The sequence below is a fragment of the Scyliorhinus torazame genome, chromosome 14 (genome assembly GCF_047496885.1).
Source record: "Scyliorhinus torazame isolate Kashiwa2021f chromosome 14, sScyTor2.1, whole genome shotgun sequence".
NCBI classification, from domain to species: domain Eukaryota; kingdom Metazoa; phylum Chordata; class Chondrichthyes; order Carcharhiniformes; family Scyliorhinidae; genus Scyliorhinus; species Scyliorhinus torazame.
This window is the reverse complement of record NC_092720.1, coordinates 51,430,046-51,455,771: the sequence shown is the minus strand read 5'-3', so window position 1 is coordinate 51,455,771 and position 25,726 is coordinate 51,430,046. Positions and strand designations below refer to the sequence as shown.

Genomic DNA, 25,726 nt, shown 5'->3' with positions numbered 1-25,726 from the left:
AACACAGCCCAAGCAGGCATGTTATCCAGATCCTATTGTGAACAGACATGGCTTGCTTCATTGTAAGAGGATTTGTGAATGCAGCTGAACATTCTGGAATTGTCAACAAGTTCCTACTCATATTGTGGAGAAAAGTTCATTGACGGGAAAGGATGTTTCACTGAAGAACTTCTGCAGTAATGTTCCAAGTTTGTGGTGACTGCATTTCACGTTGTATTAGGTTTCGTCAGCCATTAGTGGATCTTCGCATTGACCCCTATTAATGTCAGTTTTGATAAGGCTCCTTGCTGCCCCAATTCAAATGCTCCCTCAACATGAGAGCAGCTTTTGCACATCTCATATATTGAGCTGTAGTCTTTGCTGTAGCTTTGACAAAGAGTCATGGGACTCGAAACGTTAGCTCTTTTCTCTCCCTACAGATGTTGCCAGACCTGCTGAGATTTTCCAGCATTTTCTCTTTCATTTCATATATTGAGCTGTTGCACCCATGTCTGATCAAGGCTGTGAATAGGTTGAAAGCCAAGTGGCTTTGATGGAACTGTAGCTGAGAAGTAGTGAGAAGATTATTAGTGATTCAATGTTTTTGAGGCCACTAGTAATGATTCAATCACTGCACTGAATTGGAAAGAGGTTGATAGGACAGTAATTTTTAGGATTAGATTTGTCTGCACCAAAGGCTACTTTCCCTTTGAGGGGGAGAGCTGACTGGTGGTAATTTAAACCAAGGATCATCACACTTCAGGCGAGGGGCAAGGTTGAGAAGCTGGGCCCTTCATGAACAACCTCAGCCAGTACGGGAATTGAACCCATGTTGTTGGCCTTGCTCTAGCATCACAAACTAGCTGTCCAGCCAACTGAGCTATATCAGCCCCCACAGCTGTACTAGAACACCTTGGCTAGGCGAGTGGCTAGCTCTGGTGCACAGATCTTGAGCATTGCCACCAGCATGTTGACCAAGTCAATTCCTCTGAGGACTTTAGGAGGAGATTGAGAAGGATCATCCACCTGACGCTTGAAGCAGAAGACTTTGCAATCTTTTGACTTTAACCTTGTGCTTGTGGTCAGGGCTCCAACATGATAGAGGTTTTTAAGGATCTATCTATTTCCTGTTAGTTGCCTTTTTGATCACCACCATTCTAATTGACTTCAGAAATAAGAAGGAAATCAGCCTGTCCTCCTGACCCAAAAGACCTACAATGGGCAATAAGCCTCTAATTATCAAAGGAAAGTACAACAATTGCGCATCGTGGTCTTGAATAAATATACCAGGTTACACACAAATAATTCTGTAATGACATAATAATATGCACTTTGAGAAATAAAGTACATAAAAACTAAACAAAATATTCATTATGATGAGATTGTGAGCGATGATTGCTTTGGTACAATTAATTATTTAGCTGAGCCATGCTTAAGGAACCTTTAATGCCATACAAGAAAATTCTGATATATTTACCTGAAAATCCTGGTTTGCAAGTACAGTTGTAACTTTCCCCATCAGAGGCACATTGTGAATCTGGAGAGCATGATTTACACTCATTGACATCTGTTGGGAAAAGTAAAACACTCTGAATCTAAATCATTCGTGTGTTACCAACAACGATAGGTGAAGACTGAACTTGTCAACAGTTTAGTTTTTTTATGAAGCCAATTCTCAATCATTGGTCACAGCCTTGTTTCTTATGCTGGTCTGATCATTATAGAAAGTAACATAGATCTCAGGTGGTGTTTGTCATATCAGCCCCTATCTAGTTAAAATGAAGGCAATGATCTACTCTCTCTGATCCAGCTGTGTATCTCACTGTATCCTGGTATTAACCTGTTCTTTTGAGTAGGCAAACATGGCACTTGCCTCAGGCCAGCAGGTCCTATTTAAAAATGCAGGCCAATCTAACAACTCCTCTGTCATGTTTTAACCGTGAAAAGGCAGACTGTGAGCCAGAAGAGTCCAGGAAAGAAACTTTAAGGTTTAAAGCATATATTTAAAAATGACATTGCTGTTATAATACTAGACAGGAAAGCCAAAATGTGCACTTATTGAAAGTACAAGTGTTGTATATTTCTACAGTTTTTAGAATTGATGGGAGCCTGTAAGAAAGATCATAGAATGTTACCTTGAAGGTATTTTCTTAGATGTTGCCAGTAGTATCAGAGAATATAGTGAATACGATATTGTAAACATTGTACACACAGAATCAGTTCACGGATTATACTGAGCTATTAATCTTCAGAGGTTATATTGAAAAAAATCAGTTCATAGAGTTAGAACTTTATGTTGTTTTCCTATTGTCTAAGGGGAATCACAATCTTTTAGATAATAACCTTAAAACACTTGAATCAAGATGCTATCTACTCACCACTGCATGTTACACCATCTCCAGAATACCCAGGCATGCATTGACAGGCATATAAACCCTCCAGGTTAGTACAGATACCTCGAGTTTGAGAGCAGTTATTTGATTTTGGATTAAGACATTCGTCTACATCTGCGGAGTAAATTTTCAATTATAAAGCAAGATGGCAGACAGTGACACGACACATTGAAAAAATGAATAAGTAAGTAGTGTTTAATACTCCCCCATTTTCTGCATCAGCATAATTTTGCAAAACTACTTGTCCCATTTTGAGCAGTGAGAGGAAATATCAGTATTCCACAAATGAGTGACAGAGCCATGTACTATTGCAAAAACTGTTTAACTGTTTGAGAAAATGTTGGATGCCAGCAGCTGTAAATGTAAATGTTCTTCCTGTGGAAGTGTTATATTAGTTCTATATGTTCCAGCATTGTGATATTGACATGACTGGTGTTACCTTCCTCTCTCTGACCATTGTCTGTGTCTCCACTGGTTGGAATAATACCTAGCATAAAGGAAGATGGTCGTGGTTACTCAAGGTCAGTCACCTCAGTCCCGTGACATCAGTGCAGGAGTTTCTCAGGGTAGTCTCCCAGGCCCAACCATCTTCAGCTGCTTCATCAATGACCTTCCTTCCAACATAAGATCAGATGAGGGATGTTCATTGATGATTGGGTCATGCGAGAATGCCTTTAAGAACCGGATGTTTAAGCAATGTACCTTTAACAAAACAGTGATGTCATAGAGTGGGTGGAGCCCAGCTCAGGTCAGCCATTTTGCAGGTTTTTAGTTTCAGTTTAAAAGCAGTGTCTGTGTGTTTCCAGAGAGCTGCAAGTTTTGCAGTTTGGTTTTGCTGAGAGCAGCTGAAATGTGCCTGGCTGGTTTTGCTGAGAGCAGTTTAAAAGTAGAAAGCCAGTTTGCGACAGTCTCTGCCATTCTACAGAAAATATATATATCCTTTAACCTGATGTGATACTGTTTAAAGGTGTTAAGTCTCTTGGAAGTTTGAAGGAACATTTTAAGGAATTATTTACTGTTGCAATATTTTCTGAGTTATCTTTGAAGTAAGGGGTGTTAAGAGATCCACTGTTTATTTAAGATGTTAAGTTGAGTTCATGGAATAAACAGTGTTTTGTGTTTAAAAACCCACGTGTCCATAATTGTAATCCCACACCTAGGGAGAGGTTGGTTGAACTCCATGATACATTTTGGGGTTCTGAAAAGCCTCGCCCATAACAATTGGGGGCTCGAGGGGGATAAAAGTCTATTTATTGGATTGGCTATTGTGAACTTAAAGACAGTGAAGGATTGTTGCTTTTCCGGTGTGGTATTTTAGTTTAAGTGGGGAGAGTGTTGTGAACAATGGCTCTTTCAGAGGCTCAGATGTTTTTGGGGGTGGAGAATGTCACATGTAGTACTTTACGGACAGAAACAAAAAACAGACTGTTAGATTTGGCAAGAACATTGTAGTTAACATTACCTGACAAAATGCAAAAAGATGAGGTAATTATGGCGCTGCTTAAGCATTTAAAGTTTCCTGAGATAGAGTTTGACTCATTGGAAATGGCAAAAATTCAGTTGCAAATTAAACAAATGGAACATGAAAAAGAATTAAAGCGGCTGGAATACGAGAGTGAAAGAGAGGAAAAAGAAAGAGAGAGAGAGAGAAAAAGAAAAGGAGAGAGAAGAAAGGAGAAAAGAACTAGCCCTAGCAGAACAAAAAGGAAAAGAAAGGGAAATACAGATCAGGGAAAAAGATAAAGAGAGGGAGTTTGAACTTCAGAAAATGGCCATGAAATAGGACAATCAGTTAAAATTGGCAGACGTAAAGGGAAACGTACAGTTGGATGATAGTGATGAGGATAGTGAGAAAGAGCGTCATAGTCGTAGGCTTGATGGGAATCTATTTAAATATGTCCAAGCATTGCCAATGTTTGACGAGAAGGAAGTGGAAGCCTTTTTCATTTCATTTGAGAAGGTAGCTAAACAAATGAAATGGCCACAGGACATGTGGGTGTTACTGATTCAAACAAAGCTGGTAGGTAGAGCTAGTGAAGTGTTTGCATCACTACCGGAGGAGGTATCTGGAGCGTATGAGGAGGTGAAGAAATCCATCTTAAGTGCATATGAACTAGTGCCTGAAGCTTACAGACAAAGGTTTAGAAATTTAAGGAAAGAATTCGGTCAAACATACATGGAGTTTGAAAGGCTCAGAGTAATTTTGATAGGTGGATAAGGGCTTTGAAAATAGACCAAACGTATGAAGTTCTCAGAGAAATTATACTTTTGGAGGAGTTTAAAAATTCAATTCCTGCTGTAGTGAGAACTCATGTGGAAGAACAGAGGGTTAAAACTGTGAGATTAGCAGCGGAAATGGCAGATGATTATCAATTAATTCATAAATCAAAGATTGGTTTCCGACTTCAGTTTCAGCCGGTGAGGGATAGAAACTGGGGACATGAGAAATACTCAAGTGGTAAAGGTAAAGGTGATCTGATGGGAGAAAATAAAGAGAGTGTACCTCAGATTAAAAATGAAATCCAGGAGGGTGGAAAAGAAATGAAATGTTTCAAATGTTTTTACTGTAATAAATTAGGCCATGTAAAGTCACAGTGTTGGTGGTTGAAGAACAGCACTGGGAAGGCTGATGTGGTAAAACAGGATAAGACAGTGGGATTTGTTAGAGTGGTAAAGGAAAGCCCAAGGGAAGCGAAGGAGGTGCAAACGATTGTACAGCCCGTTCAAGAAGTAATTGTTAAGAAGGTGCCAGATGTCTTTAAAGAATTTACTTATGTGGGTAAAGTTTGCTCATGTGTATCAGGAGGAGCAGGTAAAGAAGTCACAATTTTAAGAGATACAGGGGCGAGTCAATCTTTAATGGTAAGAGATGAGGAATTATGTAGCTTGGGAAGAATGTTGCCAGAAGAGATGGTGATATGTGGAATTCAGGGTGAGAGGAGTAGCGTTCCATTATATAAGGTAAGGTTGGAAACTCCAGTGAAGAGTGGTGAAGTGGTAGTAGGAGTAATAGAGAAACTATCTTGTCCAGGAATACAGTTTATCTTGGGTAATGATGTAGCTGGATCGCAGGTGGGAGTGATGCCTACTTTGGTTGATAAGCCAGTGGAAAATCAGACAACTGAAGGGTTGAAGGTCCTTGATTTTTCCGGATTGTGTAGTAACAAGGTCGCAAAGTCACAGGTTAAGACAAGAGAAGAAATCAAAGAGTGAAGATGAAGTTGAAGTGCAATTATCAGAAACGATTTTTGATCAGATGGTTGAAAAAGAACAACAGGTGGAGGATGAGGCGGATATTTTCAGTTCAGGAAAATTGGCGGAGTTACAACAGAAATATGTAGAAATAAAACGGATATATCAGAAAGCATATATGGAAGAGGAATCTGAGAGTATACCAGAGTGTTATTCCCGTAAAAATTATGTCTTGATGGGAAAATGGAGACCTGTACATATGCAGGCAGCTGAAAAGTGGGCAGAAGTTCATCAAGTAGTATTGCACATGAGGTACCAGTGGGAGGTCATTTGGGAATAAGGAAAACTCAAGCTAAAATCCAGAAACATTTTTATTGGCCTGGACTACATAAAGATGTAGTTAAATTTTATCAATCATGTCACACATGTCAAGTGATAGGGAAACCTCAAGCAGTGATAAAATCAGCGCACTTAATACCCATTCCAGCATTTGAGGAACCTTTTAAAAGGGTCATAATTGATTGTGTAGGACCGCTTCCTAAAACAAAAAGTGGGAATCAACATCTTTTGACTATAATGGATGTGTCTACTAGGTTTCCAGAGGCCATTCCAGTACGTAATATTACAGCTAAAAGGATTGTGGAGGAGTTACTTAAATTCTTTACTAGATATGGACTACCCACAGAAATTCAATCGGATCAAGGAACAAATTTTATTTCAAAGTTATTCAAAGAAGTTATGGATAGCTTAGGAATAAAACAATTTAAATCAACTGCGTACCATCCAGAATCGCAGGGAGCGTTAGAAAGGGGGCATCAGACATTAAAGACAATGTTGAGGGCGTATTGTCAAGATTATCCAGAGGATTGGAATAAAGGAATTCCATTCGTATTGTTTGCAATTAGGGATGCACCTAATGAGTCTACCAAATTTAGTCCTTTTGAACTAATTTTTGGTCATGAGGTAAGAGGACCACTTAAATTGATTAAGGAGAAATTGGTGGGTGAGAAATCGGAAATTACACTATTGGATTACGTGTCAAATTTTAGGGAACGATTAAATAGAGCAGGTGAATTGGCTAGACAACATTTGAAAGTTGCACAAAATGTGATGAAATGGGTCACGAACAAGAAATCCATGCAGTTAAACTGATTTAAACTGATAGTTCTGCTGGGATGGGGAGCGTCCGCTCCGCCTAGTGCCTCGGCCTGGTTGGGTAACCTTATGGACTTTTTATATCTGGAAAAGGTCAAGTACACCGTTAGGGGATTGGTGGAGGAATTCTACCTGAAGTGGCCGCCATTTGTCTCACACTTCAAAAAGTTAGTTACCATCAGCTGTTGGGGGAAGGTGGGGGCTAGGGTTTGGTTGTGGGGCTAGGGAGGTTTGGATGTAGCTTTTGTTGCCTATTTTGGTTTTTTTCCTGATCTTTTGGATTATTAGCAAGACAAATGTACCATATTTGGACCATCTTCAGAGTTTTGTTGTAGTTTAGATCATTTGTGTTATCTATGAAATCTTTAATAAAATTTTTTTTTTTTAAACAAGTAATGGCTCAAGTGCCTAGCCAGGTGATCTATTTGGACGATGCGGTAGTTTGCAGTGACACATGGAAGGAGCAAGATGGACAATTGGAGGAGTTATTTAAACAACTGCAGTTTCTGATTTAGTCATCGATTTGGCCAAAAGCGAGTTTGCCAAAACAAAACTGACCTACATAGGGCATGTTGTGGGACCGGCACGAGTGGTACCCAAAACAGCCGAGGTAAGGACATTATTGGATTTCCCCAGTTATTTCCCCAAACAGGGAAATAATGAGGTTCTTAGGCATGTGCGAGTTCTTTAGAAAAGACGTACCTAACTTCAGTACCACTGGCCAATGTACTGCAGAAAGAAGCAAAAATGGTATGGCCTGCTAATTGCCAAGCAGCTTTTGAGAAATTGAGAGCTACGTTGGCAAGTGGATCATTGTTGGCTGCGTCTGATTTTTCCAAACACATTAAAATGGCTACGGATGCCAGCAATCTGGGGGTGGGGGCAGTTACTACAGAGTGACGTCAGGGAGAGGCCGGTGGGATACTTTTCAAAGGAACTAAGTCTGTGCCAAAGAAAGTACCCCACCATTGAGAGGGAAGCCTTAGCATTGCTACTAGCCCTTTGGCATTTTGAAGTTTATGGCTGGCATGATAATAAACAAAGCCTAGTCTATACTGACCATAATCTGCTTGCTTAGGTGGAAAAATTTAAAACTCGGAACGCAAGATTGTCCCATTGGAGCTTATGGTTTCATCCTTTCAATGTACAAATTATGCATATTCCTGGAAAGGACAATATTATTGCGGATGCATTGTCATGGGTTTGAGTGTTGGTAGGTGGCAGATATAATTGGGGAACTTAAGTATTGGGAAAGAAAGGATGAATGGGTGTGTCTTTTGTGTCACATACCTTGTGATGAAACATCCTTGCAATGCCGTTTCATTCCTCCTGGTTTTGTTTTAGGAAAGAAGTCAGACTCCTCGGAACTGAGCGGATCTTAGGAACCAGGTTTGGAGGGAGTTGGATCGATTGGTTGGTTGACAACCAGTGAGTAGGCCAGGGATAGTGTTCTGCCTGCCAACGGTCAGTGATTGGTTCCTGCGTAATACTTTGGGAGAACTGGGCAGAAGCGTTTAAATCTTGGAAGTGAAAGGAACACTCTCCCTCCAGCTTGCTCAAGTAAAGGAACTACTTTATTGTCCTGAAAGCAGTGAATGCCAAGCGATTCCCTTGCTGTGAACTTGGAACGTGCTGGGTCTGAAGAGAAGATAACCAACCTTGCCAGAGAAAACCATCTCAAGCCTATAAGTATCAAAACAAAAGCTGAACTTCAGAATGACACCAACTAGAAACCAAAGATTTTTATCCATTATTTTTTTCTTAATACTTTCTTTCCCTTTCCCCTCTGTTTGCGTGTGTGTGTATAATATATAGAGGGGGATAGTTAGGAAGGGGAGGCTGGGAAAGGGATAATTCATGGTTACATTTTCGATCCATCTAATTATAATGCTGTGCATAATAAAAGGTTATTTGTGTAAGTTACAAACTTGGTGACTGCAGTTTACTGGGCTCAACCAAAGACCACGGGTATATTAAATAAAATTTAATTTTACTTGTGTTGCAACTCTGGGTCAATTGGGGCTGGAATTGACTGCACATGAGGTAACTGTGGATTGTGATGCAGTAAAAAGGCATACGAGTTGGCCCCTAAGGCACACAGACAGAAATTTTGAAATGCACGGCAGCCTGGGCAGGCCTATATTGAGTTTGAAAGGGTAAAGCAAAGTAATTTTGACCATTGGATACAACATTAAAGATGAAGACAATATATGGAACTCTTAGGGGAGTAATTTTCTTGAAAGAATTTAAAGATTCACTTTCTTTGGTAGTAAGAACCCATGTTGAAGACCAGAGGGTTAAAATGGCTAGACATACAGCAGTAATGGCTAATGATTATGAGCTGGTCCATAGATCAACACCCTTTTTTCCATCGCCCCTAAAAGCCCAAGAAGGTGGGAAGGTGAAAAGAAAGCAAGTAGCTAGGGAAGAGAATAGACAGCTGGCAGAGAGCGAGTCGGGTGCAGAGGTGGTCGGGCGGTTGAGTCAATTTGGGAGGGTAGCCAAGTCAGTTTGGATGAGGAGTTGATTGTAATGCTCAGGTTAGTTATGTCACTTAGTTAAGACCACGTATTAACAGCGCAATATTTACTGGGTAGGTATCCAGTTAAATCCCGCAAATCTGGCCCAAGTCCCTGACCTAAACTCACGGCCTGTGACATTTGCAGAAGGTCCGTACTGTGGAAATCAATCCATTGGAAGTTTAGAGTTTAGGGCGGCATGGTAGCACAGTGGCTTCACAGCTCCTGGGTATAAGGTTCAATTCCCGGCTTGGGTCACTGTCTATGCGGAGACTGAACGTTCTCCCAGTGTCTACGTGGGTCTCCTCCAGGTACTCCGGTTTCCTCAAACTGTCCAAAGATGTGCAGGTTAGGCGGATTGGCTATGCTAAATTGCCCTTAGTGTCCAAAAAAGCTTAGGTGGGGTTATGGGGTACTCTTTCCAAGGGCTGGTGCAGACTCAATGGGCCGAATGGCCTCCTTCTGCACTGTAGATTCTACAAAACTTCCCAGGTAGTTTTCATTTTGTGGGTGTCCAGATTTCTGCAGTGTCCAGATACCCATGTCTCCCAACCAGATTTTGGATGCTGGAAGATTTAGGTCATCACGTTTACAAAAGAAATTAGGGATAATATTAAATCCAAAGAGGAATCATATAAAATCGACAGACAAGATTTCCGGTGGCGGCAATGAGTGAGTGAGCCGCACATTTGGGGGCTCTCACTCCGGCGGGATTTGAGGACCTGGTTCCCCAGTTTTGCGGGACTGCGGAGCGCTGGAAAGACGGCCACGGAGGTGCTGAGGAACAGGCAGAGCTGCATGGAACTGCGGGAGAGCAGAATGCAGCGCAAACGGGAGGGAAAGGGACAAAGTCAAGGTGCAAGGGAAGCTGACCCGGGAGCAAAGATGGCGGACCTGCAGACCTCGGACCCAGCGATCCAGCAGGCGCTGGAAAACATGCTGCAGGTGATAAAAAGCAGTTTTGAATCGTTGAAGCGGGATAACTTGGACCCACTTCAGAAGGCAGTGGATCAGCTGAACCAGAGACTGGATGCCCAGGACGAAAAAGTTAAGGAGCTGGGAGAGGCGGTGGAGGAGCAGGCGGACATGCAGACGATTGCTGCGCTAGAAGTCGGCGGGTTGAAGGAGAGACAGAGGAGACTGCTGGACAGAGTGGAGGAGCTGGAAAATAGAGCCCATAGACAAAATCTGAGGATCATGGCCTCCCGGAGGGGGAGGAGGGAGCTGATGCCACAGCGTTCGTGGCGGACTTGTTGATGCAGCTGATGGGGGCTGAAGCCTTTCCGCGACCGCCGGAGCTGGAGGGGGCACACAGAGTACAGGCGAGACAGGTGCGTCCGGGGAGGCCCCCCGTCCGATGGTGATTAGGTTCCACAGGTTTGTGGAGAAGGAGCGGGTGCTGCAGCGGGCAAAGAGCGCTAAGAGCAGCACGTGGAATAACAGTGTCCTTCGCATTTACCAGGACCTAAGCCAGGAGGTGGCCAGGCGGCGAGCAGCCTTTAAACAAGTTAAGGAGGTGTTGTTCAAAAAGCACGTGAAGTTTTGCCTGCTCTTCCCGGCCCGTCTTTGGGTTACGCATCAGGGCCACCATTACTTCTCCGAGCCCGAAGAAGCGATGGACTTTGTGAGGGATCAAGGGCTGGTCTCGAAAAAAAGTCCCACGGACGCAAGCTAGGGTCCGGGAATTGCTGGTTGAAGGGACGCTTACTGTGCCTGGACTGCAGGTCGACTGTTTACTGCTTTAAAGTGCCTTGTGTATTTTATTGTGGGCAGTTTCTGCCTGTGGGAGATGTGGGGGGGTATCCCCCTCCCCCTCTCTCGAATGGTCTTTTTCCTTGTATTACAGTGTTATACATTTCTTTTTGGTGCTCAGAAAGGGACATGGGTTAACACTTTTCTGTGTACACAGCTGGAACTGTGTTGTACCTGGAGCAGCCTCGCGCTGCTGTTTGATGTTTACATCTTGTTTGATCTTTCCCATTTTAGTGAGATCGCTCCAGTGGGTCGGAGTGGGGGATGGTGTGCTGGGGAGTGGGGAGATGAGGAGGTCGGGAAACAATGGGAGTGAGACAAGGGGGCGCCGGAGCGATGAGTCACCGGGCTAGCAGATTGGTAGTCAAGGGAGTCAGGTGGGGGGAGTTATTTTGCTGACGGGGGGATCTGAAGTAGGTAATGGAAAGGAGGTCGGGGGTGGAGGCAGCCAAGAGACGAGCCAGGAATGGCACAGCGCGTGGGCCGGGGGCGGGCCCAAGAAAGGTTATGGCTGACTGGCGGGGCCAAGCAGGCTGATCACCTGGAATGTCAGGGGGCTAAATGGGCCAGTTAAAAGGGCACATGTGTTCGTGCATTTGCGGGCTCTAAAGGCGGACGTAATTATGTTGCAGGAGACACATCTGAAAGTGTCTGACCAGACTAGGCTAAGGAGGGGCTGGATCAGCCAGGTCTTCCACTCGGACTTGGATTCTAAGTCCAGGGGGTAGCAATTATGATCAATAAGCGGGTTCAATTTGAGGCGGAGGGCGTAGTCGCAGACGGTGGGGGCAGATTCCTTATGGTAAGGGGCAAGCTGGAGGGGAGAAGCGTGGTGCTGGTGAACATATATGCGCCGACGTTGACTTTATCAAGAGTGCTGGGGAAGATCCCAGACCTAGACTCACGCAAGTTGATAATGGGGGGGGGTCTTTAATACGGTCCTTGACCCGGGGCAGTACCGGTCATGTCCCAGAACAGGCAGACGCCCAGCAATGGCAAGGGAGCTGAAAGGGTTCATGGAGCAAATGGGGGCTGTGGACCCATGGAGAGCCAGACAGCCGACGGGAAGGGGCTACTCGTTTTATTCGCATGTTCATAAAGTATATTCTAGGATTGATTTTTTTTAATTGTGAGCAGGGACTGTGTAGGGGAGGTAAAGAATACGGAATACTCGGCCATCACTATCTCGGACCATGCCCCGCACTGGGTGGACCTCAGGTCGGGGGGGTGAATTACCAACGCCCGCAATGGAGGTTAGACGTAGGACTGTTGTCGGAGGAGGGGATATGCGAGAGCCTTCGGAAGTGTATGCAAAATTACTTGCAGGTGAACGATACGGGGGAGGTTTCAGCAGCGACCCTGTGGGAGGCGCTGAAGGCAGTAGTGAGGGGGGAGCGGATCTCAATTCGGGCTCACAGGGTCGGGGCGGACAGAGCAGAAATGGACAGATTGGTTAGGGAAATTCACCGGATAGACGAGGAGCATGCGGGGTCCCCGGGGGAGGACCTACTCAGGGAGAGACAGAGATTGCAGTCGGAACTGGGGGTGCTATCCACGAGTAGGGCCGAGGAACAACTTAGGAAGGCGAGGGGAGTGGTGTATGAGCATGGGGAGAAAGCCAGCAGATTGCTAGCGCAGCAACTCAGGAAGAGGGAGGCGGCCAGGGAAATAAGTAAAGTGGTTGATGGGGCGGGGAGCAGAGTGGAGGACCCGGCAGGATTGAATAAGGTATTTCGGGACTTCTATAGTAAGCTGTACATTTCAGAACCCCCGGAAGAGCCGGAGGAGATGAAAAGGTTCCTGGATGGACTAACCTTCCCAAAAGTAGGCAGGGGACTAGTGGACGGGCTGGGGGCCCCGATTAGAGCGGAGAAGGTATTGGGGGGCCTAAAGGCCATGCAGTCGGGGAAAGCCCCGGGACTGGATGGATACCCAGTCGAGTTTTACAAGAAGTTCTCGGAGATAGTGGGACCGGTCCTGACAAGGGTTTTTAATGAGGCAAGGGACAGAGGGACCCTGCCACCGACGATGCCGGAAGCCACCATCTCGCTGATACTAAAGCGGGACAAGGACCCGGAATCCTGCGGGTCATACAGGCCAATCTCCTTGATCAATGTGGATGCCAAGCTCCTGCCGATTAGAATTGAGGACTGCGTACCGGAAATGATTGGGGACGATCAGACAGGGTTTGTGAAAGGCAGGCAGCTGACAGCTAACTTGAGAAGATTGCTTAATGTGATCATGATGCCCCCGACGAGCAAGGAGGTGGAGGTAGTGGTGGCAATGGACGCTGAGAAGGCCTTCGACCGGGTGGAGTGGGGCTATTTGTGGGAGGTGCTTGGACGGTTTGGGTTCGGGGACGGACTGGTTAATTGGGTCAGACTATTGTACCAGGCCCCAAAAGCTAGCGGTAGGACGAACAGGATAATGTCAAATTATTTCAGACTACACCGCGGGACCAGACAGGGGTGCCCACTCTCCCCGTTGCTGTTCGCGCTGGCCATAGAGCCATTGGCGATGGCATTGAGAGCTGCAAAGAGGTGGAAGGGAATGACTAGGGGGGGGGGGTGGAGCATAGGGTCTCTCTCTATGCGGACAACCTGCTCCTGTACGTGTCGGACCCACTGGCCGGGATGGAAAATATACTGGAAACATTGAGGAAGTTCGGCCGGTTTTCAGGGTACAAATTAAATATGGCCAAGAGTGAGATGTTTGTGGTGCAGGCAAGGGGCCAGGAGAATAGACTGAAGGAGCTGCCATTTAGGCTGGTGGAGGAAAGTTTCCGGAACTTGGGGTACAGGTGGCACGAGACTGGGGCAGGTTGCACAAGTTAAATTTGACTGGAGTGGTGGAACAGATGAAGAGGGAATTTCGGAGATGGGATGCACTCCCGCTGTCACTTGCGGGGAGAGTGCAGACGGCAAAGATGACAATCGTCCCTAGATTCCTGTTCATCTTCCAGTGCCTCCCGATCTTTATCCCACGGTCCTTCTTCAAAAGGACCGGCAAAATCATCATGAGCTTTGTCTGGGCGGGAAAATCCCCACGGGTGAGGAAGGCGATGCTTGAAAGGAGCCGCAGCGATGGGGGACTGGCATTGCCGAATCTGATCAACCACTACTGGGCGGCTAACATAGCCATGATAAGGAAGTGGATGGTGGGTACGGGGTCTATCTGGGAGCAGGTGGAGGCGGCTTCGTGTAGGGGCACCAGTTTGGCAGCCCTGGTCACGGCTCCCCTACTGCTGTCGCCAGCCATGTACTCCACCAGCCCGGTAGTGGGGGCGGCCCTGCGGATATGGGGCCAGTGGAGGAGGCATGTAGGGGAGGTGGGTGCATCTGTTTGGGCTCCAATATGTGATAACCATCGATTCGCCCCCGGGAACATGGATGGAGGGTTTCGAACATGGCGGCGGGCGGGGAGGGTGGGCGATATGTTCCTGGAGGGGAGCTCTGCGAGTTTGAGGGGCTTGGAGGAGAAGTTTGGGCTGGTAAGGGGAAATGACTCTAGGTACTTACAGATGCGGGACTTTGTACGCAGACAGGTCCCATCCTTCCCACGCCTCCCGCCAATAGGGATCCAGGACAGAATAGTCTCTAGAGGAGGAGGAGGAGAGGGTAGAGTCTCGGATATTTACAAGGTGCTCATGAAGGAGGAAGAGTCCCAGACAGAGGAACTGAATCTCAAATGGGAGGAGGAGCTCGGCGGGGAGATGGAGGACGGGCTGTGGGCGGAAGCTCTGAGTAGGGTAAATTCAACCGCAACATGTGCCAGGCTCGGCCTGATTCAATTTAAGGTCGTTCACCGGGCCCACATGACAGTAGCTCGGATGAACAAATTCTTTGGGGTAGAGGACAAGTGCGCTAGATGCGCGGGAGGACCAGCGAACCATGTTCACATGTTTTGGGCATGTCCTAAGCTTAGGGGGTACTGGGAGGGGTTTGCGGGGGTCATGTCCCGGGTGCTGCAAACAAGGGTGGTGATGAGTCCAGGGGTGGCAATTTTCGGGGTTTCGGAAGACCCGGGAGTCCAGGGGGAGAAAGAGGCAGATGTTCTGGCCTTTGCTTCCCTAATAGCCCGGCGGCGAATACTGCTGGCATGGAGGGACTCAAAACCCCCGAAGACCGAACTATGGCTTTCGGACATGTCAAGTTTTCTGGGTATGGAAAAAATTAAGTCCGCCTTGAGGGGATCTGTACTGGGGTTCGCCCGAAGGTGGCAACCATTCATCGACTTCTTTGCGGGAGAGTGAACGTCAGCAGGGGGAGTGGGGGTAGAGGTGGATGGGGGAGATTAGGGTAGAGTAGGAGGGCTAAATAGGCGGGTAGTGTCTAGGGGAGAGGAGCGGGCATGTGCAGTATGGTTTGATTGAAGTAGTGGTTTTATATTGATGTCTGCACATTTCTGTTAGCTGTAACTGTTTACAATGCCAAAAAAATACCTCAATAAAAATGTTTGTTTAAAAAAAAAAAATTGTCATAAAAATAAAGCAGCAAGCCTGAGGATTGGGAGAATTTTGGAGTTCAGCAAAAGAGGGAAAGAAAGTTGATCAAGAGGGGGGGGAATGGTGACTGAGATCCTAAAAGCGGTCCCTCACGGGCCAATTAGCTTGACATCAATAGTAGATGTGATAATAGAACATTTGGAAAGCACTAATGGGATTGGACAAAGCCAGCATGGGTTTATGAAAGGCACATCTGGCTTAACAAATCCACTGGAGTTTTTTGAGGATGTAGCTAGTAGAATAGATAAGGATGTGATGTATTTGGACTTTCAAAAGGCTTTTGACAAGATCCCTCATATGAGGTTAGTGGGCAAAACAAAAGCACATTTGGATCGGGGGTAATTTATTCGCATGGATCGAGAATTGGTTGACAGACAGGAAACAGAGTGGGAATAAATGGGTCTTTTTCCGAGTGATAGGCAGCGACTAGTGGGGCACCTTAGGGATCAGTGCTCGGGCCCCAGCTGTTCGCGATTTATATATATATGTGTATATATATATATATATATATATATATATAATGACCTGGATGTGGGAACCAAATGTAACATTCCCAAGTTTGCTGATGACAAAACTGGGCAGAATTGTGAGGAGGATGCAAGGAGGCTTCAAGGTAATTTAGACAAGTTGAGTGAATGGACAAACACATGGCAGATGCAGCACAACGTGGCTAGTTATACACTTCGGTATGAAAAACGCGTTATTATTTAAATGATATATTGGAAATGGATGCACAAAAGGTATCTAGCTGTCCTTGTATAGCAGTCAATGAAACTGGAGAGTAAGTGCAGCAAGCAATTAGGAAGGCAAATGGATGTTGGCCTTCATTGCAAGCAGTTTTGGTCTCCTACCTAAGAAAGTAAGAAGTCTCAGCTTTCAGAGCACAGCTCATTCATCAGGTGAGTCTTAAATAAGACGTTGTGAACCAGGATGAAGCGGATGAGTTGTAGAATTGCGTCTGGAGATTGGCAGTTGTCGGTGTTGAGTACTGAGGCTGTTGCAGCAATGTCGCTGTCATGGGGGATGCTGGTGTAGAGTGCTGAGACGTCCATTGTGACGAGGAATGTTCCTGGTTCAACTGGTCCATGCGTGCTGAGTTTCAGTAAGAAGTCCGTAGTGTTACGATAAAAGCTGGGGGTTCCTTGTACGATGGGTTTCAAGATGCCCTCAAGTAAGAAGTCTTACAACACCAGGTTAAAGCGCAGCTCCGAAAGGGTGATATTCGAAGACTTCTTACTGTGCCCACCTCAGTCCAAAGCCAGCATTTGCACATCATGGCTACCTAAGAAAGGATATACTTGCCATAGAGGGAGTGCAGCAGAGGTCCACTAGGCTATGAGGAGAGATTGGTTCAAATCAGCCTGTATTCACTAGAGTTTAGAAGGATGGCAGGAGATCTGATTGAAACATATAGAATTCTAACACGTTTGGTCAGACTAGATGCAGGGAGGATGTTTTCCCTGGTTGGGGAATCTAGAACCAGAGGACACAGTCTCAGAATATAGGATCGGCCATTTAGGACTGAGATGAGGAAAGGTTTCTTCACTCAAAAGGTAGTGAACCTGTGAAATTCTCTACCACAAAAAGCTGTGGAGGCTAAGTCACTGAATGTATTCAAGAAAGAGATAGATCATGGGCCCGATTCTCCCAAAGGGAGACAAAGTCCCGACGCCAGAGTGAAAACCGGAGTGTTTCACTCCGGCGACGGAGCCCGCTCACAGCCCCCGGTGGGCTAGGAGCGGGGTCGCGTGTTTTACGCGCGCAGGGCCATGGCGCCGCATAAAAAGCGGCGCCATGTAAATGACGCAGCCGGCGTCGCGTAAATGAAGTCACCCTCGCATGTGCGGATTGGCCAACGCCAAGCCATGCATGCGCGGTTGCTGCCCGCCCCGAGGCTGCCCCGCAAGAAGACGGCGGATGGATCTTGCGGGGTGGCGGAGGAAAGGAGGTGGCCAGACGCCATCAGAACCCCCCTTCCCCCCCTCACAGCATTCCCGCACAGTTCCCGCCGGCAGCGACCAGATGTGAACGGTGCCGGCGGGAATCTGTCGTGTCGGAGCGGCCGCTCGGCCCGGAGAATAGCGGGGGCACCGGAGAATCACCGTTGTGAGTGTCTCGGGCGATTCTCCGGCTGGCGCGGCGCAGAACTCGATGGGGCCGTTCTCGCCGGTTGGGAGAATGGCGGGACGGCGTCGGACCGGTGTCGTGCGATATAATGGCACAGCCGGCGATTCTCCCAACCGGCGCGGCCTCGGAGAATCGCGCCACATATTTTAGATTTTAATGGCATTAAGATGTATGGGAAGAAAGCAGCAATATGGCATTGAGAGAGAGGATCAGCTATGGCCATGTTGAATGGTAGAGCAGGCTCAAAAGGCCGAATGGCCTACTCCTGCTCCCAGTTTCTAAATTTCATGACTGTGTTAGGTCTGAAACTTGTGGGACTGCATATTCTGAATTTACAAGATCATCCAGCTGAGCTCAAGTACCAATGGCGGAATTAAACCAAGAATGCTTTTTTTTTTTACACAAAAGTGGTTTATTGATTTTGTTAATGTATGTTCAAGTTTTACAATGTATAATAAATCTCTTGCAGTTGTTCTAAGAATAACCAACACAGACTGTAAATCGTTGTAGCCCATTCTGCAGACGTATGCCATGGATTACATACATTGAATGAGCATCTTCAATTAAACTGAAATGTTGGAACATGGTGCGAATATCTTCCGAATTTCCATTCACAATCTTGTGGAAGGATAAAAAGAAAAATTAGAATGAGCCATTCAATAACTCTTTTCTGCAAAAATGTTTTACTTAGACTTTTCATTATAAATCAGTCAGCTTTAAACCCAAAAATATTTTAATTCAGTAAAATCAGAAAGTTACATTTAGGATTAATCTTCTTTATCCCTTATGACATTCCTTATGGCAGCTGTTTTAAGTGATGTAAGGTTATTTGATGTTGCACAAGAACGGCCAACTGAAGATTATCCTAAAACTACACAAAGCCAGATTTGGGTTTATTTGTTAGCTAGGTTACTAATACCATGTTAAGACACTGCAAAACAAGTTGTCAAGAAATTCCTACATATCGAAGATCTGTTTGCTTGATGTTGTGCATACTCTTTTGTCACGCCTGGAGAGCTTAGATGGATAACAGCAGGGTCTGGCTTCCTGAATTGGGTGTACTGCTGAGAATGTACCCAGCCAAAAGTAGACAGTTTGCCAGCACAGAGCACTGCTAAGTTGCAGACTGCATGTTTTCTGAGGGGCATCCAATGGTTCTGGCCAATGAGTTCAGGTGCGTGGATGTTCCAATAGATAGAATTGATGTTTGCTGACCCTCTCAGGGTACAACTGTCTTAGTCTCTTGCATGAAGAATAGCCATATGATAATTTCATATATGGGCGATTGCTAGCTATACAACTGCACACCAACATAAGCCAGGGCTTTCAGAAAGGGAACCAAATAAAAATGGATGAAGAAAACAAAGACCCAAACACACGCAGCTCAGCAGTGACTCATCATTGAGCTGGGGGGCAGGGTTATGGCGGGAAGTAGTTGAGAAGAAAATAGATTTAAGAACAGTTACGCAATCTAAGGCTGAAAGTTTTATATAAATGAGTAGAGTTATTGCAATGGCTCCAGTGATATTTCAATGCAAAGAGAATAGAAGAATGCTTGCAAGTCACAGCACTTACTTTGCTTAATCATCAATGTATTCAAATGGCTCTGGTGGTTCAGGCTCTTCCTCTTCTTCCTCAATTTTGGGTCCATGAGCATCAACAGGTTCCACAAGCTCTTCTGTCTCTTCACTCGTGTCCTTTAGAATTATAATCCCTCCAATTGACAGCTGCAACAATAGATTTTGACCATATTTATAACAGAACTGAAGTCATTAAGAAGTGACAATTTAAAAAGCTAAGCGATGTATATTTCTTTTTTTCCATTCGTTCACGGGTTGCTGTGGGCCAGCCATTATTGCCCATCCCGGAGGGGGTTAAGTCAACCACATTACTGTGGGTCTGGAGTCACATGTAGGCTAGGCCAGGTAAGGATAGCAGATTTCTTTCCCTTTTTAAAAAAAAAAATGTTTTATTGAAATTTTTTTCCCAAACAACAATTTTTCCCCTCTTACAAAGCAAACGCAACAATAACAATACAGAAATTTTTAACAATACACAAGTAACAAAACCCCTTTATCTTTGACCTAAACTAAACTAAACACCCCCCCCCCTCCCCCCTTCCCCCTGGGTTGCTGCTGCTGGTCATCTGTCTTCCCTCTAACGTTCCCCTAGGTAGTCGAGAAATGGCTGCCACCGCCTGGTGAACCCTTGAGCCGATCCTCTCAGGGCAAACTTTATCTGCTCCAGTTTAATGAACCCCGCCATATCATTTACCCAGGCCTCCAGTCCGGGGGGTTTCGCCTCCTTCCACATGAGTAGGATCCTGCGCCGGGCTACTAGGGACGCAAAGGCCACAACGTCGGCCTCTTTCGCCTCCTGCACTCCCGGCTCTTCCGCAACTCCAAATAGAGCTAACCCCCAGCCTGGTTTGACCCGGGCCTTCACCACCCGCGAAATCAGTCCCGTCACTCCCTTCCAATACCCTTCCAGTGCCGGGCACGCCCAAAACATATGTGCGTGGTTTGCTGGGCTCCCGCCACGCCTCCCACATTTGTCCTCCACTCCAAAGAACCTGCTCAATCTTGCTCCCGTTGTGTGCGCTCTATGTAGCACCTTAAATTGAATCAGGCTAAGCCTGGCGCATGAGGAAGAGGAATTTACCCTGCTTAGGGCATCAGCCCACATACCCTCCTCTATCTCCTCCCCTAGTTCTTCTTCCCACTTTCCTTTTAGTTCGCCCACCGACTCCTCCCCCTCTTCCCCCATCTCTCGGTAAATCTCTGACACCTTGCCCTCTCCGACCCACACCCCTGAAAGCACCCTGTCCTGTATCCCCTGTGTCGGGAGCAACGGAAATTCCCTCACCTGTTGTCTAGTAAACGCCCTCACCTGCATATATCTCAAGAAATTTCCCTGGGGCAACTTATACTTTTCCTCCAATGCTCCCAAGCTCGCAAAAGTCCCATCTATAAATAAATCTCCCACCTTCCTAATTCCCAACTGGTACCAGCTCTGAAATCCTCCATCCATTCTTTCTGGGGCGAACCTATGGTTGTTCCTGATTGGGGACCCCCACCAGGGCTCCCCGCACCCCTCTCTGTCGCCTCCACTGTCCCCAGATATTCAATGTTGCCGCCACCACCTGGTTTGTGGTAAACTTTTTAGGTGAGATCGGTAGTGGCGCCGTAACCAGCGCCTCTAAACACGTCCCTTTACAGGACTTTCTCTCCAGTCTTTTCCACGCCGCTCCCTCACCCTCCATCATCCATTTACGTATCATTGCCACATTGGCGGCCCAATAGTAATCGCCCAAGTTCGGTAGTGTCAATCCTCCTCTGTCCCTACTACGCTGAAGGAACCCCCTCCTTACTCTCGGAACTTGCCCTGCCCACACGAAGCTCGTGATGCTCCTGTCTATTTTATTAAAAAAGGTCTTGGTGATTAGTATAGGGAGACATTGAAATACAAATAAGAACCTCGGGAGGACCATCATCTTAATTGCTTGCACCCTGCCCGCCAGCGATAGAGGCTGCATGTCCCACCTCTTGAAGTCCTCCTCCATTTGTTCTACCAACCGTGTCAGATTAAGTCTGTGCAAGGTTCCCCAGCTCCGAGCGATCTGAATCCCCAGGTATCGGAAGTTTCTTTCCACTTTCCTTAGAGGCAAGCCTTCTATCTCTCTACTCTGGTCCCCTGGATGTATCACAAATAATTCACTCTTCCCCATGTTTAGCCGATACCCCGAGAAATCCCCGAACCCCCTCAAAATTCGCATAACCTCTATCATCCCCCCCGCTGGGTCCGACACGTATAACAATAGGTCATCCGCGTATAACGAGACTCGGTGTTCTTCTCCCCCTCTAATCACCCCTCTCCATTTCCTGGAGTCTCTCAACGCCATGGCCAGAGGTTCAATTGCCAACGCGAACAACAATGGAGACAGCGGGCATCCCTGTCTTGTTCCCCTATATAGTCGGAAATACTCCGATCTATGTCGACCTGTAACTACGCTTGCCGTTGGAGCCCCATAAAGAAGTCTAACCCAGCTAATAAACCCGTTCCCAAACCCAAACCTCCTTAACACTTCCCATAAATACTCCCACTCCACCCTATCAAATGCCTTCTCTGCGTCCATTGCCGCCACTATCTCTGCCTCCCCCTCCACTGGGGGCATCATTATCACCCCTAATAGTCGTCGCACGTTAACATTCAGTTGTCTCCCTTTTACGAACCCTGTCTGGTCTTCGTGCAGCACCCCCGGGACACAGTCCTCTATCCTTGATGCCAGTACCTTTGCCAACAATTTGGCGTCCACGTTCAATAATGAAATGGGTCTAGAGGACCCGCACTGCAACGGATCTTTATCCCTCTTCAAAATTAACGATATCGTCGCCTCCGACATCGTCGGTGGTAGAGTCCCCCCTTTCCTGGCCTCATTGAACGTCCTCACCATCAACGGGGCCAACAAGTCCACATATTTTCTGTAATACTCCACCGGGAACCCGTCTGGTCCTGGGGCCTTCCCTGCTTGCATGCTTCCCAGTCCCTTAATAACCTCGTCCACCCCAATCGGTGCCCCCAGGCCTACCACCCCCCGCTCCTCCACTTTCGGGAACCTCAATTGGTCCAGGAACTGCCGCATCCCCTCCTCTCCCTCTGGGGGTTGAGACCTATACAGTTCCTCATAGAAGGTCTTGAACACCTCATTTATCTTTCCTGCCCTTCGCACCGTGTCTCCCCTTTCGTCTCTAATTCCTCCTATCTCCCTCGCTGCTGCCCTCTTTCGCAATTGATGAGCCAACAGGCGACTAGCCTTTTCCCCATATTCATACCTCCTCCCCTGTGCCTTCCTCCACAGTACCTCCGCCTTTCTGGTGGTCAGAAGGTCAAATTCCGTCTGGAGTCGTCTCCTCTCACTGTACAATTCCTCCTCCGAGGTCTCTGTAAATTCCCTATCCACCCTTAAAATCTCCCCCAGTAATCTTTCCCTTTCCTTGGCCTCTGTTTTCCTTTTGTGGGCCCCAATGGAGATCAGCTCTCCTCTGACCACCGCTTTTAGTGCTTCCCATACCACTCCCACAGGGACCTTGCCGTCGTCATTGACCTCCAGGTATCTCTCAATACACCCCTGCACTCTTGCACACACTCCCTCATCCGCCATCAGTCCCACATCTAATCGCCAGAGTGTTCTCTGCTCCCTTTCCTCTCCTAATTCCAGGACCACCCAATGTGGGGCATGATTCGAAACCGCTATGGCTGAGTACTCAGCTTCTTCCACCCTAGAGATCAACGACCTTCCCAAAACAAAAAAATCTATCCAGGAGTACACTTTATGGACATGGGAGAAGAAGGAAAACTCCCTAGCCCTAGGTCTAAGAAATCGCCATGGATCCACTCCCCCCATTTGGTCCATAAACCCCTTAAGTACCTTGGCCGCTGCCGGCCTTCTTCCGGTCCTTGAGCTGGATCTATCTAGCCCCGGGTCCAGCACCGTATTAAAGTCCCCTCCTAAAATCAAGTTTCCTACCTCCAGGTCCAGTATACGCCCCAGCATCCGTCTCATAAATCCCGCATCGTCCCAGTTTGGGGCATACACGTTAACCAACACGACCTCCATTCCCTCCAGCCTGCCACTCACCATTACATATCTACCTCCGCTATCTGCTACGATGTTCTTTGCTTCAAATGCTACCCGTTTCCCCACCAAAATGGCCACCCCTCTATTCTTTGCGTCCAGTCCTGAGTGGAACACCTGTCCCACCCATCCTTTCCTTAGCCTAACTTGGTCCGCCACCTTTAGGTGCGTCTCTTGGAGCATAACCATGTCTGCCCTTAGTCCTTTCAAATGCGCGAGCACTCGGGCCCTTTTTAATCGGTCCGTTCAGGCCTCTCACGTTCCACGTGATCAGCCTCACTAGGGGGCTACCTGCCCCCCTCCCGTGTCGACTAGCCATTACCTTCTCTAGGCCAGTCCCATATCCCGCCTCCGTGCTCCCGCTCGCTCCCCCAGCGTCGCACACCAACCCCGCCCACCCACTCTTTAGCCATTTCCTTTTGGATTTCCGCAGCAGCAACCCAGTTGTCCCGTCCCCGTCCCCCCCCCCTCCCCCTCCCTCCCCACTAGATCTCTTTCTAGCATGATTGCTCCCCCCATATTACTTCCGTAAGTCAGCTGACTTCAACTGACCCCGGCTACTCCTGCTCACTCCTCGACCCCCCCGTGTGGGAAACTCCCATCCGCCTTGCGCCTGTCTTCCCGCCTTATTCTTTCTGGCGCGGGAACATCCCTTTACCTGACCCGCCTCTTATGACGCAGCTCCCTTTCCCCTCCCCCTCCCCTTCCCCATTCTCCAACTATGTCCCGTCTTTCCCCCCTCACCGGCGCCCACATTTCCCCAATGTCTCCCCCCTTCCCAATTTACTTCTCAATTAACTTCAACCATAACATTAACAATAACATTTCCTGCAGCATCAGTCCCTCAGTTCCGATCCAATTTCTCTTCTTTGATGAAGGTCCATGCTTCCTCCGCCGTCTCGAAATAATGGTGTCTCTCCTGATACGTGACCCATAGTCTTGCCGGCTGCAGCATCCCGAACTTCACCTTCCTTTTATGCAACACCTCTTTGGCTCGGTTGAAGCTCGCCCTCCTTCTCGCCACCTCCGCACTCCAATCCTGGTATACCCGTACCACTGCATTCTCCCATCTGCACTCCGCACCTTTTTAGTCCATCTCAGGACCTCTTCTCTATCCTTAAGACGGTAAAATCGCACGATTATCGCCCTGGGTGGTTCTCCCGCTTTTGGTCTTCTCGCCGGAATCCGATTTGCCCACTCCACCTCCAAGGGGCCCATAGGGGCATCAGCACCCATCAGTGAGCTCAGCATCGTACTTGCGTACGCTCCACAGTCCACTCCTTCCACACCCTCAGGGAGACCCAGTATCCGAAGGTTCTTCCTTCGCGCTCCATTTTCTAGGGCTTCGATCCTTTCAGTACACTTTTTATGAAGTGCCTCGTGCGTCTGTGTCTTAACCGCCAGGCCCAGGATCTCGTCCTCAATATCTGTCACCTTCTGCTCCACCACGCGGAGCTCTGTCTCCTGGGTCTTTAATGTCTCCTTGAGCCCCTCAATTGCCTGTAGCAAAAGGGGTCAGCACCTCCCTCTTCAGCAGCTCCACGCACCGTCTCACAATTTCATCCTGCTCAGGCCCCCATGTCGCCTGCGCTTTCTCCGCCGCCATCTTGTACTTCTCTCTTTCTGACCCTTTGGTCGACGATTCCTCGCGCTGCAGCCGCCGCCGCCGTTTTTTTCCTCCTTCGTTTGGGGGGGACTCCCTTCTCACACACCCCACACCGGGTTGCGTCGTCAAAAAATTCCCCGTTGGGGCTCTTAAAAGAGCCCGAAGGTCCGTCGGAGCTGGAGCCGCCGAAGTGTGCGGCTAGCTAGGCATCACCGCAACCGGAAGTCCCTTCAGTGGCCTTGATGAGGTCTTTTCACAGTTGTTCCCTCTGCTGCTAGAATTCACCTTTGATACAGGCCCTCAGGTCAGCTTGCAGCTTTAAGCTTGCCTTTCCCCCGCCTGCATGCTGGAAGAGGTCCTGTTTATCCTGCAGTTGCAGCCAAATCTTTTACAGTTTCTGCCGTGTCTGGCAACCCAGAGACATACCCTTCCTGGGGGACACTGTCGGGGGAATATTGCAGCCTTCTTCCCACACCGGGAAATGTCAAACAAATGCCGTGGGGGCCCTGTAAAAGAGCCCAAAAGTCCGTTCCAAGCAGGAGCTGCCGAATATGCGACCTAGCTCTGCATAGCCGCACCCGGAAGTCTCCGCAGATTTCTTTCCCTAAAGGACATTCGTGGACCAGATGGGTTTTTACAACAATAGACAATGATTTTATGGTCGTCATTAGACATTTAATTCCAGATTTTTATGGAATTCAAATTTCAACATCTGCATTGTTGGTATTCAAACGGGATTCCTAGAGCTTTCCAATGGGTCTTCTGGCTTAGTTGTAGAATTCCAATAGAGAAAATAAACAGATGTAATGATTTGTACTGCTGTGTTTGAGAATACATAATGCATATCATGAGACTGAATAATAT

At 47.2% G+C, this 25,726-nt stretch overlaps 2 protein-coding genes across 2 annotated transcripts in view; both read right to left on the bottom strand.

Moving 5' to 3' along the window:
- The window catches only part of LOC140389029 (uncharacterized), a 57,900-nt gene extending 49,857 nt beyond the window's left edge, over positions 1-8,043 (bottom strand). The window contains exons 1-3 of the mRNA XM_072473194.1: positions 8,010-8,043; positions 2,358-2,486; positions 1,457-1,546 (exon numbers count right to left, since the gene is read on the bottom strand). Of these exons, the coding sequence (XP_072329295.1) occupies positions 1,457-1,546; positions 2,358-2,486; positions 8,010-8,043 (253 nt within the window). The remainder of the gene's footprint in view (positions 1-1,456; positions 1,547-2,357; positions 2,487-8,009) is intronic.
- A 9,966-nt stretch (positions 8,044-18,009) lies between these two features.
- Positions 18,010-25,726, bottom strand: part of psmd1 (proteasome 26S subunit, non-ATPase 1) — a 164,178-nt gene continuing 156,461 nt past the window's right edge. The window contains exons 24-25 of the mRNA XM_072474177.1: positions 19,197-19,348; positions 18,010-18,239 (exon numbers count right to left, since the gene is read on the bottom strand). Coding sequence (XP_072330278.1) covers positions 19,202-19,348 — 147 coding nt within the window. The 3' untranslated portion in view covers positions 18,010-18,239; positions 19,197-19,201. The remainder of the gene's footprint in view (positions 18,240-19,196; positions 19,349-25,726) is intronic.